General features: G+C 48.2%; 1 protein-coding gene across 1 annotated transcript in view; it reads left to right on the top strand.

Annotated features, from left to right (window-relative positions):
- Cnga3 (cyclic nucleotide gated channel subunit alpha 3) overlaps positions 1-8,629 on the top strand; it is a 36,007-nt gene extending 27,378 nt beyond the window's left edge. The window contains exons 7-8 of the mRNA XM_063229903.1: positions 2,378-2,484; positions 4,869-8,629. Coding sequence (XP_063085973.1) covers positions 2,378-2,484; positions 4,869-6,277 — 1,516 coding nt within the window. The 3' untranslated portion in view covers positions 6,278-8,629. The remainder of the gene's footprint in view (positions 1-2,377; positions 2,485-4,868) is intronic.
- Positions 8,630-12,744: the final 4,115 nt, after the last annotated feature.

Below are 12,744 nucleotides of genomic sequence, written 5' to 3'. Positions count from 1 at the left end.
TGGTCCCCTCATAGCCACCATGCTGCTTGGCTGCCTCAGTTTCCCTATCTGTAAAACCAGGGGGTCCCCAGATAGGACTCTTTAGGGGCTCTCAGCCCTCGCAGAGGAGCTGGGCTCAAGCTACATGATGGGGGTTCTGGTGCTTTGAGTCTTCTGTGAGTCATCTGCAGAGGGGACAAGCAAGTGGCTGCTCTTAGCAGGGGAAGGGTGGGCCTAGGAGTCAATATTTCAGCAAAAATACCTGGGGCATTTCTGAGCATGTGCAGTGGAAGGGTGCAGGGGGAGACGCTGTTCTCTGCGTGTACACTTGGGTGCTGGGGGTTTTCTAAGCAGGCTGCAGCTCTTTGGAGGGTAGATACAGACATGGTAAGTGTTCCCAGGTGAGTGAGTCCTGTAGAGGGCACGGTTGTTCCCTGAAGATCTGCCGAGGCTGCAGGGCTCTCCCACCCAAGCAGCTGCTGTCTGATAAGCGTGAGATGGGGTTGGGGCCTTTCCTAGGGAGCCAGCTGCTTGGGAATGTGGGGCCACGTGCTGCTTCTCTGAGGGAAAGTGGGGACTTGGGCTTTCCAGTGCCATCCTGGAGTGTAGGGACCCAGAGGGAGCCGTGTCCTTCCAAGGGCCAAGTCAGGCTTTGGGAGTTTTCCTGAGCAGGCATCAGTCAAAGACACACGGCAAGTGCTCTTGGGGGGCTGCAGGGCCTCCCCCATTCCTGGAAAATCCTATGGCTCAGCTGCTGCTCTGGAGTTAAGGGCCGTGACCCCTCCCCTCAGGCCCATGGGCTTTGTGATTCTGAGAGCAAAGGGGCTTGGGGTCTCCTAAGCACTCTCCAGGACTGACCTGACACAGCTCTGGGAGCGTAAGCGGTGTCTTTGGGGTTTCCTGAGCCACCATGAGAGACCAGGATGCAGGGGCAACTCCATGTCTTTTGAGAGTGGAGAGTGGGCTTTGGGATATTTCTGAGCAGGTGTGCAGGATGGAGAGCCACTGCCCTGGGGGTCTGAGGTCAGTTTTGGGGTATTCCTGATTGTGCCACATAGCAGACGTGCAGAAAGCCCTGACTGTACCTTTGTTAGTCACTTTTACCTCTCCATGGTGACAAAATACTTGAGTTGGACAATTTAAAAGGAGGACAGTTTTATTTTGGCTCATGGTTCAGAGGATTCAGTCCTCTGGCTCCATTGCTTTGGGCGATGGAGAGGCAGTGCATCATGGTGGGGAGCAAAGCTGCTCCTGTCATGACACCCAGATGAAGGAGAAACAGGAGTAGGCCAGAGACCCAATAGCCCCTCCCAAAGGGACTCATCTCCAATGATGTAACTTCTCCCAGAGGGCCCCATCTCTTAAGGCTTCCACCCCCTTCCATGGGCACCAGTGGCTGGGGACCAAGTCTTCAGCACAGGAGCCACTGGGGACACTTAGAATGCAAACCATAACACTCTCCAGGTGTAAGGGGTCTTTCAGGATCGTTCCAGGTAAGGCAGTTTCCTGCTCTTCCCACCCAAGGAGAGAGCTGACCAAAAGGGAGAGAAAGGGAAGCTTTTCCTAACAAGTGGGCTCCCTGAATATAAGCTAGGGTCCAGGGGTACGGGGGGACCAGCTGTTCTTCTAAGCATGGGTAGGAGATTTGAGGTGGCTGAGCAAACTGTAGGGTGGGCTCTGGGCACACTACCACTCTGCTGAGGATGGGAGGGGAGTTTGGGGTACTATCTGTATGAAATCATGAGCACACAGAAATAACAGGCAAAAAATATTTTCTGGTTTGTTCGATTATCTGGGATTCTATGAATCCCTCAGAAATTCTCGTATTTTTATTAGAATTTGACCCCAGAAAGTCCTTGGCCCTTTTACCTGACTCCATCAGAGAGGCCTAGAGATGCCAAACCGCCTGGGGTTTGTAGCTCCCTGGGGTCCTGTAGTTCACTATTCACTCTTTAGGGACAACCCCAGTTCTTCTTAGGAGCCCTGAGACTCTTTCGATACTTTCTCATCATTGGAACAAAATATCTGCCACCCGCCCCCTGAAGAAGGAGAAGGGGTTTAGTTTGGCTCATGTTTTCAGTCCACAGTCAGTGGTTCCAAGGCAGGAAGGGCATGCATCATGGCGGCCAAGAAACAGAGAGCAACGTGGGGAGCTAGGGAGGAAGACAGGCCCTTTCAGGTCACACCCTCAGTGAACTGCCCCTAAGCCTTAACAGTGACCATAGATAGTGCAGAGCCTGGGTCTCTTCCTCCAAATCCTGGGGTGACTGCACTTGGGTGACCCCACACAGGCAGGACTGCTACGGCATGACAGGAGCCACTCATGAGATGCAGGGCTGGTGCCGGCCGGCGCTGGGATTGCATCCTGCTCCTCACACCGCCTCCTTGGCTTGTTTAGGGCCTGCTTTGATGAGCTTCAGTCTGACTACGTGGTGCTGTGGCTGACCCTGGACTACTTGGCGGACGTCCTCTATGGCTTGGACATGCTGGTGCGAGCGCGGACAGGTGAGTGTGCGCCAGGTCCGAGGACGTCTCTGTCAGGCCATGTGTCCTCAGGAGGGGGCCATGAGGACCACAGGACAGAATGGCTGGTTGAATGGTATCTACCTGTGACCATGAGCATCAGGTGGGGCTGGGGATGCTCCAAGCAAAGGGTGGGTGCTGTGGCCCCTCAGCACTGAACCCTCGGACAGGACCCTGGGCAGGTATCAGGATGCCTGGGCTCAGGGCTCTGTGTTCCTAGTGAGCTCAATGCCTCAAGCACTGGGAGCTGTCTTAGTTTCTTTCTCATCTGAGGCATAATACCTGACACCCACAAGTTAAAGGAGGAGAGGTTTAATTGGCTCACAGTTTGTAAAGGTTTCAGTCTACCATGGCATGGCGGTGGGCTGTGGCGGAAGAGTGTTGCTCATAGCAGACAGGAAGCAGAGAGAGAGAGAGAGAGCAGGGAGAGGCAGGGAAAAGATAAACCCACCCAGGCCCCTGTGACCCCACTCCTATCAGCAAGTCAGGTATAAATTCACCTTTACCTAAGCGCCTTTACCTAATCTGCACAAAATCATCGGCTCAGCGGGTGGAGGCCCTGCTTGCCTTTTCCAAGCTCTTTGAAGCAGAAATTGTGCCCCACGTCACAGCAGCAGACCCCACAGGGCTTCATGGTACTCACAGCATTTTGGCCACATCTTGCTTGCTTATTAGAACTGCTGCACGAGCCAGGTGCATCCATGCAATCCTAGCTACTAGGGAAGCTGAGGCAGAAAGATTGTAAGTTCAAGCCCAACCTGGGCAACTTGGTGAGACCCTGTCTCAAAATAAAATTTTAAAAGAGCCGGGGATACAGATCAGTGGTGGAGCACTTGCCTAGCATCCGTGGGGCCCTGGGTTCAATCCCCAATAACACAAAAAAATTTTTTAAAAAATAACAGAGTGCAGGTGTGATCATTTTCTAATCTTACCAATTAGGAAACCGAGGCCAGAGACCCTGTGTGATTTGTCCAAAGTCTGCACCCACTGCTCAGCCATGCCAGACTGTGCCCCTGCTTCCACACGGGTAGAATTCCAGCACATGGCCTGAAGTGCACGTGGGTGACTCTCAGCCCTGATGACCTCTGCTATGGCGGAGCAGCAGGTCTGGATGTGAGAGAGAGAGAGGCCCACCGGGCTGGCCGTCCCAGAGCTCGCCAGGTAGAGCAGGGCTCCAGCTCTCAGACACTGGCTCCTCTGGCCGGAACTCCCCTAGGCAGCCCCAGATTCAGAAGCAAGGCAGCTGAAGCGGAGGCAAGTGAAGTGGTAACTAACCTGCCGCTGGATCTCAGGCCATGGGAACAAAGCATCAGAACTGGCAAAGAGTCCCACAGCACAGGGAGTGCTCCGTAACCACCTCCGTGCTTGATAAACATGTGTGCAGAAGGCCCTCTGTGACCACAGACGCTACACCCACAGATCCAATCAGCTGTGAATTAAAAATGGTGCCCATGCCAGACATGTAAAGGTTTTTATTTACTGTTCTGAATATAGCACTATTTACATAACACTTCCAATGTATTAGTCTTATAAGGAACCTGGAGATGATTTAAAGAATACAAGAAGGCTGAGGCAGGAGGATCTCGAGTTTGAACCTATCCTAGGCAGTTTAGAGATTTTGCAAGACTCCATCTCACAATAAAAATATTTTAGAAAGGTTAGGAATGTAACTAGGTGCAAAGGCCCTGGGTTCAATCCCCAGCACTGTTAAAAAAAAAATGTGTGTGTCAGAATGTACATAGCTTATAAGCAAATACTGTGGTATTTTATATAAGTAACTTAAACTTCTGAGGATTTGAGGAGGAGCCTAAAACCACCTCCTGGTACCAAAGAATGATTGTATAACAGAGAAAGAACACGAGGAATGGCCTGGAGGTGGGACATCCCTCACGCTGTAGGTGAACAAACTTTACTTCCCATGTTAGCCAAAAGAACAGCTCTACCCAGAGTGTGGTGTTAGACTAGGGCGAGCATCACCAGGACTTGTTATATACACCCCAGACCTCCGGGCTCAAGCTGCAGGGGCAGGTCCAGCATATTTTCAAGCTAATTCCAGGCAGTGAGCACACCAGAGTGTATCTCTCAACTTTAAGACTTTATTTAGTAAATACATATGTATGTATAATTCTCGCTCATCTTTTAAAATTTAATATTCCCTGTTTGCTGTCCTCTAGCAACCTATGTTTGATGTTTCCCACCACTTGGTCTATCTTTTGAAAGAGTGAATAGGTGAGGAATTCATGGAAGAAAATCATCAGAGTGAGTTTCAGGTGCTGCTTTTTGAAACTCTTTCCGTTACTGTGTATCATTGTGTGTTGTGTATCGGGATGTGAAGTATCTTTCTGTGGCTCTTTCACACTCTTTAGGTTTCCTTGAACAAGGCTTAATGATCCAGGATGTGAAGAGGCTGTGGAAACATTACACAAACACCTTGCAATTCAAGCTGGACGTACTGTCCCTGGTCCCCACGGACCTGGCTTATTTAAAGTTGGGCGTAAACTATCCGGAACTGAGATTCAACCGCCTACTGAAGTTTTCCCGGCTGTTCGAATTCTTTGACCGCACGGAGACAAGGACCAATTATCCCAATATGTTCAGGATTGGGAACTTGGTCCTGTACATCCTCATTATCATCCACTGGAATGCTTGTATCTACTTTGCCATTTCCAAGTTCATTGGTTTCGGGACAGACTCCTGGGTCTACCCCAACATCTCCAAACCAGAGTATGGGCGCCTCTCCCGGAAGTACATCTACAGCCTCTACTGGTCCACCCTGACCCTGACCACCATCGGTGAGACCCCACCCCCTGTGAAAGACGAGGAGTATCTCTTCGTGGTCGTAGACTTCTTGGTGGGCGTCTTGATCTTTGCCACCATCGTAGGCAACGTGGGTTCCATGATCTCAAACATGAACGCTTCCAGGACAGAGTTCCAGGCCAAGATCGACTCCATCAAACAGTACATGCACTTCCGCAAAGTGACCAAGGACTTGGAGATGCGGGTCATCCGGTGGTTTGACTACCTGTGGGCCAACAAGAAGACGGTGGATGAGAAGGAGGTGCTCAAGAACCTCCCAGACAAGCTGAAGGCCGAGATCGCCATCAACGTGCACCTGGACACCCTGCGCAAGGTGCGCATCTTCCAGGACTGCGAGGCAGGGCTTCTGGTGGAGCTGGTGTTGAAGCTGCGGCCGGCCGTGTTCAGCCCTGGAGACTACGTCTGCAAGAAGGGGGACATCGGAAAGGAGATGTACATCATCAAGGAGGGCAAGCTGGCCGTGGTGGCTGACGACGGGGTCACCCAGTTTGTGGTCCTCGGCGATGGCAGTTATTTTGGGGAGATCAGCGTCTTAAACATCAAGGGGAGCAAGTCGGGCAACCGCAGGACAGCCAACATCAGGAGCATTGGCTACTCCGACCTCTTCTGCCTGTCCAAGGACGACTTGATGCAGGCGCTCACCGAGTACCCAGAGGCCAAGAAGGCCCTGGAGGAGAAGGGCCGGCAGATTCTCCTGAAGGATAATCTGATCGATGAGGATGTAGCCAAAGCTGGGCCGGACCCCAAGGATATCGAGGAGAAGGTGGAGCACCTGGAGTGCTCCCTGGACGCCCTGCAGACCAGATTCGCGCGGCTGCTGGCTGAATACAACTCTGCACAGATGAAGGTGAAGCAGCGCCTCAGCCAGCTGGAGAGCCAGGCCAAGGTCTGGGGGAGCAGCCCAGCTGCCACCGAGGCCCCTGTGGCTGCAGCTGAGCAGGAGGAGGCGGGCGAGTGACAGTGAAATCAGGGTGTTTGCTGCCTGCTTCACGCAGCCAACTGTCCAGGTGATGCCACCGGTTGCAGCCTCGTGATATGCATGGCTTCTTTACGAGCTGTGTGACTGCTGGAGGCTGCCCAGGCTCCTCAACTAGAAAATGGGACTCATGACGTTGGCCCCAGGGAAGTGCCAGGTTGTTTTGTCACTTTGATTTTTTAAATGGCAGTTATTGAATTTTGTTACTTACAGATGTTGTCTGTCTGTCTTTCTTTCTTTCTTTCTTTCTTTCTTTCTTTCTTTCTTTCTTTCTTTCTCTCTCTCTCTCTTTCTCTTTCTTGTACTGGGGATTGAACCCAAGGCCTTCACAATGAACTGCACCTCCAGCCCATCTTTTAGTTTTTATTCCGAGACAGACAGGGTCTCACTAAATCGCCCAGTCTGGACTTCAACTTGCAATCTTCCTGCATCAGCTTCCCAAAGTGCTGGGATTACAGGCATGCACCCCCCAAGCCTGGCTGGTACCAGGTTATTGTGAGGTCCACATTAAATGCTGAATGAGACAGGGCTTTGGAAGTGTGATGTGTCCCTAGACCAAGTCTGTGCATGTACAGGGCTCCGAATTTTTTTTTTTTTTTTTTTTTTTTTTTTTTTTTTTTTTTTGTGTGTGTGTGTGTGTGTGTTTTTTTTTTGAGGCAGAATTTCACTGTGCTGTTCGAGCTGATCTGAAACTCCTGGGCTCAAGTGATCCTCTTGCATCAGTCCCTAAGTAGCTGGAACTACAGGTGTGCACCATTCCAGTCAGACCAGTTTTTTTTTAAAAAAATGAAATCTAGGAAGAGGTTGTCAGGTTTTTTAACCTGTCTTATAAACAGAAGAACATTGTCCCTCTTCTGTCCCATCCCCAGCCCTACTCCACTACCCTCTGATTATGAAAAGACAACAGGGAACCAAAAGCCATGCAGTAACTCACACTCACCCTTATGAAGACAGGCCAGGATACTCTCAGAGCATCTTCCCTATGCCCTCCGGGACCCCAGAGACCTGGGCTCTGGTGGCAGACAGTGTAGGATGATGAGAAGCCACCCCATGGCCGTTCAAATCAGTGACACGAATCCAGACTCTGAGCCACTGAGCCAGCACCATTGCTTCATGGAATAAAGCATTTCAGTGAAGAGGGGCTCAAAGACAGTGGGAGGCTGAGGCAGGAAGATCTCTGTGAATTCCAAAAGTCCCAGAGGTCAGATCTTAGGGGAGGGAGCACTGCTGGCTGTTACTGGTCATTTGGGAACTCGGAGAAGTTTGCAAACCCAGGAACCTGCACACTGTGTGAGAAGGGGCATTGCCTGCTGAGGCTGCTGCTGGGCATCCCCAAAGGGGGCTGGGACACAGCCGCCCCTACTGGGATTGCCTGCTGCCACCAGGCTACATCACCACTGGGGATGACCTACTCTAGCTCAAAGAGAGCTATGTTCAGGACAGCCTTGTAGAGTAGAGGTCATCAACAAGAGCTGATAACCAGGACTTCTCAGAGAGCCATAGGCTAGATCTTTGCAAACTGTCCCTTCATTCTTTCAAAAACATTTATGTTTTTTGAGATGAGATTTCATTATGTAGTTCTTGAATTCACTTTGGAACTCACAGAGATCCTCCTGCCTCAGCCTCCTGCATGTTGGGATTACAGGCGTGCACAATCACATCCAGTTTCCCTTCATTCTTAAAGCAGCCTCGAGCTCACTTGGGATTATATCAGAAGGTGAAGCTCCGGAGTAATTGGACATTTACAGATATCAGGAACTCGCTATTTTTTAAAATACAGTAAATGGAATCCCTTACTATTTTATGACAGATTTATATATTTGCATTCTATATTTACAAATTATGACCTCAGTGTTTCAGCTTTCACTGAAATGCATATTTCAAATTACATAAAGATGGGGTTTTTTTTCCCTTTCCCCTTCCCTCCTTCTTTTCCCACTCTCCCTCTCCCTGCTGCCTGGCTCCCTCTTCCTCCTCCTCCTTCCCATTAGACAACACACTCACTCTGCTGTGGAAGTCTCTGTGGTCTGTATTATAATCCATCTGCTACATGGTTGAGCTCTAATGCAGTTTGCACAGAGGGGCTGAGATTTCAATTGTACTTTGGATTTCGAAGGGTCTTATCTCTGACCGTTTATCCTGGACCACTGGACCATTTTAACTTTTTAAAAATGGGTTAGAGGATCTATCAAATCATAAAGCCAAGCTTATATTATAAGCAGAATGTAGCTAGCGATGTTTCTCAAAACACATCTGTTTTGAAGCCTTACCTTTTAATGATGCTTGGATTCATATTTGTACAGTATTAAGACCTGGATTAAAAACTATTAATCACTCCTGCTTTGGCGTTTGTCAGGAGGAAAGATTCAGCCCCAGAATATGTTTCTAGGGCAATAGTTTCCCTTGAAAGAACAGGTACTGGTGAGCCAGGGAGGGGACACACTGCATGGGAAAAGACACACAGTCGTGAGTAGGACACAGTGTACTCATGCACACCCAGAGACATGCACAAGTGTTACTGCAAAATTGTTGGTATCCAAAACAATCCAAAAGAAGAACCTAAACTGTGGAATCTAGGGATGAAGGGGAAAAAACATACAGAATATTCTATCAAAGAGAGTTTAATAGAGGGACTTGACCATGTGAGTGCTGGATGGATGAATGAGTAGAAAAGAACACTCAGGTTAGCAGGAAGGGTGAGCACAAGAAGTAACTGTCTCCTCCCAAAACTGATGAACAAGGGACAAGGTGCTTGCAGGAGCAGCCCCAAGAGCTGGAACCCAGACCCTGGAGGCCAAGGTGCTGCCAGCTGTTACTGATAATTCAGGGACTCGGAGAGGTGAGTGAAGGTAAGAATGTGCACATTGTCTGAGGAAGTGCACTGCATGGTGATGATGGTCCTTGGAGTCCCAAAAGGAGGCTGGAACCAATTGTCACTGTGGCTGCCAGCACTGCACAACGGGAACATCAGGAGAAGAACAACATCTCTCTGCCTCTCCTCTGCCTTGTGGCCTCCCTCGGTAGCTGAATTTGACCGTCAGAATATCTCCCATCTTCTGTGTACCTGGAACAGGTGGTGGAGACCAGATGTCCTTCATAAAGGACCCTCTCTCCAGTGACTGTCTCTGGCTGCATGCTACCAAGGCATGAAGATTCTAAAGGCTTTTTCCATTTGAGAAAGTAGAAACCACCCCACGAGAAGAAAGCACAGGGAGAGGGTGAGGGAGCATTTATTAGGCACCTCCTGTATGCTATGCCTTGTTTCTCATGCAGAGATGTAAACTCCCTCAGTCGCCTGTTACATCGTGGAAAGAACCTGCTTACTTCCCTCCAGCGCATGTTCTTTTTGATATTATAATTAACATCATGTATTGCAACCAAGTCATGCGAAAAGCTTTGTTGATATGCAATCCTGGGAGAGGAAACACTCAAGCATGGAAAGCAGCTCAGTGACTGAAGGGCTGGGAGGGGGTGCGTGGTTGATTACAAGGAGAAATGGGAGTTTTTAGAGAGATGGGATTGATTTCATAAAACTATGGATACATGATGCCATCAGTTTGCCCAAGCTCATAAAACTATACATTATAAAAAGTAAACTTTAATAAAGACAAATTTAAAGATACCAAGATATAGGATAATCCCAGGGCAGAAAGATTTTAATGAAAGAATCTTAACAATTCCAAATAATGGTACAGCCCAGTGGTGGCGAATCTGTGGCCTGTGGCCTGCAGCCAGCTATTTGTTGTCACTGAAAGTTCTCAAAGGTTTGCCATCACTGATGTAACCTTAAGGATGACCTAACTTCTACACGTGGTGCTTTGCAAAGTGAGGCTTGAGGCAAGCACACATTCTAGCTGTAAATTTGCTTTACTTGGAAACATGAGCTATTAAATTTGAAATCACACGCACACTGTGAATGAATGGATAAAATGGGAACCAAGTTTGTGACACTATGCACAGTTTCATATCCGGTGCAGTGCCAACTTCCCGTGAAGACGACCAGGTGTCTGTGCAGAAGCTGCACCTGGGCACTAAGCGCTGCCACGCACCTCTGGCTCAGGCCCAGGCCTTGGTGACCAAGGAGCTGTAAAAGTGACAGGACCGCCCGGCCTGGTGCATGATGCACTGCAGCATCACAGCCAAAGCTCTGATGGATGCAGGGACCAAGGAGCCTCAAGGGAAATGTCACCGGACAGCTGTGCGGTCAAGTGTGTGGATGACCACGTGCACCTCATTCCAGCTGCAGCCCAAGATGGAGTCACTCCTGTCCAATGCGAAATAAAAGCCTTTGCCAGTGGCCATTGGGCTGAAAGAAGGAATCTATTTTTTTTTAAAGTATGGAAATCTTAAAGTTTATAAATGAAGAAACTAAAGATGGATGACAGCAAGTTTCAAACATACTACATTTGCCTCTGGACCTGGTTCCTCTTTGTTTGGGTGCTAAATGGGGGGAGGGAAATGGGGCTCAGGTTTGGGTCAGAGCACAGGAGAGTGTGTTAGCACCAAGATTTCATGTGGCAAGCCTTTATTCTGCTGTAGAGATTGCTCTCCTACCACGGAGAGGCCTCTGAGGTCCTGGACTCTTCCTGATACACAGATACCAGCAGGTTGACAGGTTCCTCCAAGCTGCCTGTGACTCGGTGATGTAGTTGTGCCTGTAATCCCACTATTTGGAAGGCTGAGGCAGGAGGATTGTCCTGGGTTCAAGGCCAGCCTAGACTACATAGTGAGCTCAAGGCCAGCACAAACTACACACCAAGACCCTGTCTCAGAATAAAGGGCGAGGTCCATATCTTCATTTTGCTTGGCTTTTTTATCTAAATGCTTAGGCATGAAGTGGATTTTAGATGAGGGTTGTGAGGGAGAGTAGATAAGAACCCTGAAAGGCTCCTTGTATGTGCCATTTTCTAGCATCAGGATACAGAAATGTGCTTCTTGAAATCCTCACCCTACATCTTCCAACCCGGAGACGTCTTACTGACAGCCCATGTCACACACATGCGGAAAGCGCAGCTTCCTTTCCTGTTTGATGGGCCTTGGTGTTTTTGTGGCAGTTAATAGGACAACCTTTTATTTTTTAATTCTCTGTTTTTTAATGGAAAAGAGGTAAAATAAAATTTCAAAGCAAAATAATGGGGAATAACAACAGTTGATACGTTACATGTCGTTAGCTTTAAAATAATTGCTCAGGGTACAGGATACGGGCATAAAAATTTCTCCATTTGATATCAGCACAAACTGTCCTTTTTAATTAACTGAGAAACCTAACAGTATAACTAACTTGCATTTTTCCCCTCTGCCCATTCGCCTCCTATCCATCCTAGTTCCTCTTTCCTTTTGTACAGTTTCTCCCCATCTCACAGTATCTATTATACATTTCAGACCTTGTTACTCTTTCTATCACACCATGGAGATAATATGATTTTTCCACATATGAGTCTGATTTATTTCACTTATGAATACGGCCTCAAGTTGCATCCATTTACCCATAAAAGTCTCAAGTTTATCTTCTTTATGGCTGAATAGTACTCCATCGTATAAAAATACATCTTTTTATCCATTCTTCAGTTGAAGGGCATTTGGGTTGTTTCCAAGATTTAGCTATTACAAATTGTGCTGCTATAAACATGGTGCACATATATCACTGTGCTATGATGTTTTTAATTCCTCTGGGAAGATACCCGGAACGGGAATAACTGGACCGAATGGGACCTCTGATCCTACATTTTTGAGGAAACTCCACAATCTTGCAATGATATTTTTCCCCTGAAGGGTAAAGAGTTTTGACTATGGGTGAACAGTGAAATAGGAACTTTGGCTAGTTAAAGAGTTGTAAAGTGATGAACTTGGAAAAATTGGTTTTCATAGAACAGAAGAGAATAAAAGCCTAAATCCAGCATTATTTATTCACCTCCTAAACTAACAGTGCCTGATTGAGAAAAGCCCTGGCAGATGGGTCAAAAAGTAAGCAACCAGAGCAGGACCTGAGACTCCTCTCCCGAATGCCGTTTTCCCAGGCCCTTGCAGCACGCAGTGTGCCTGCCCGAGCACGGCCCCCTTGTCTTCTGAACAAGGGTTATGTTGTCTTTTACCAATTTACTACTTGAAATGATTACATCATCTGCCTGTTTACTGTGTTGAGGCTGTGATATATTTTTTCCTAGTGCTTTGGTGTCACAGTAAAAAAAAAAAAAAATTTCCTAGTCTCCTCAAAAAAGAAAAGAAAAAGAGAGACAGAAAGAAATTGTGGACCAGGATAGGAGCCTGAAGATACTGACAATTTGGAGCTGGGGAGAGACAGGGACACAGAAAGTCAAGGACCCTGGGTGCTCTGGGGTCACCACCGGTCCCTGGTCCTTCCTCGGTGTCAGTGTGTTTTGTTCCCATCAAAACATATGAAAATTGGTTTCATACACATAGAAGTGACCAGTCAACCAAAACATGGGGTT

This window comes from Cavia porcellus, unplaced genomic scaffold (genome assembly GCF_034190915.1).
Source record: "Cavia porcellus strain 051 isolate PalLab524CR breed Dunkin Hartley unplaced genomic scaffold, mCavPor4.1 scaffold_18, whole genome shotgun sequence".
Classification (NCBI taxonomy): Eukaryota; Metazoa; Chordata; class Mammalia; order Rodentia; family Caviidae; genus Cavia; species Cavia porcellus.
Note: the sequence above shows the minus strand (reverse complement) of the source record. Positions and strands in the feature narration are given on the sequence as shown.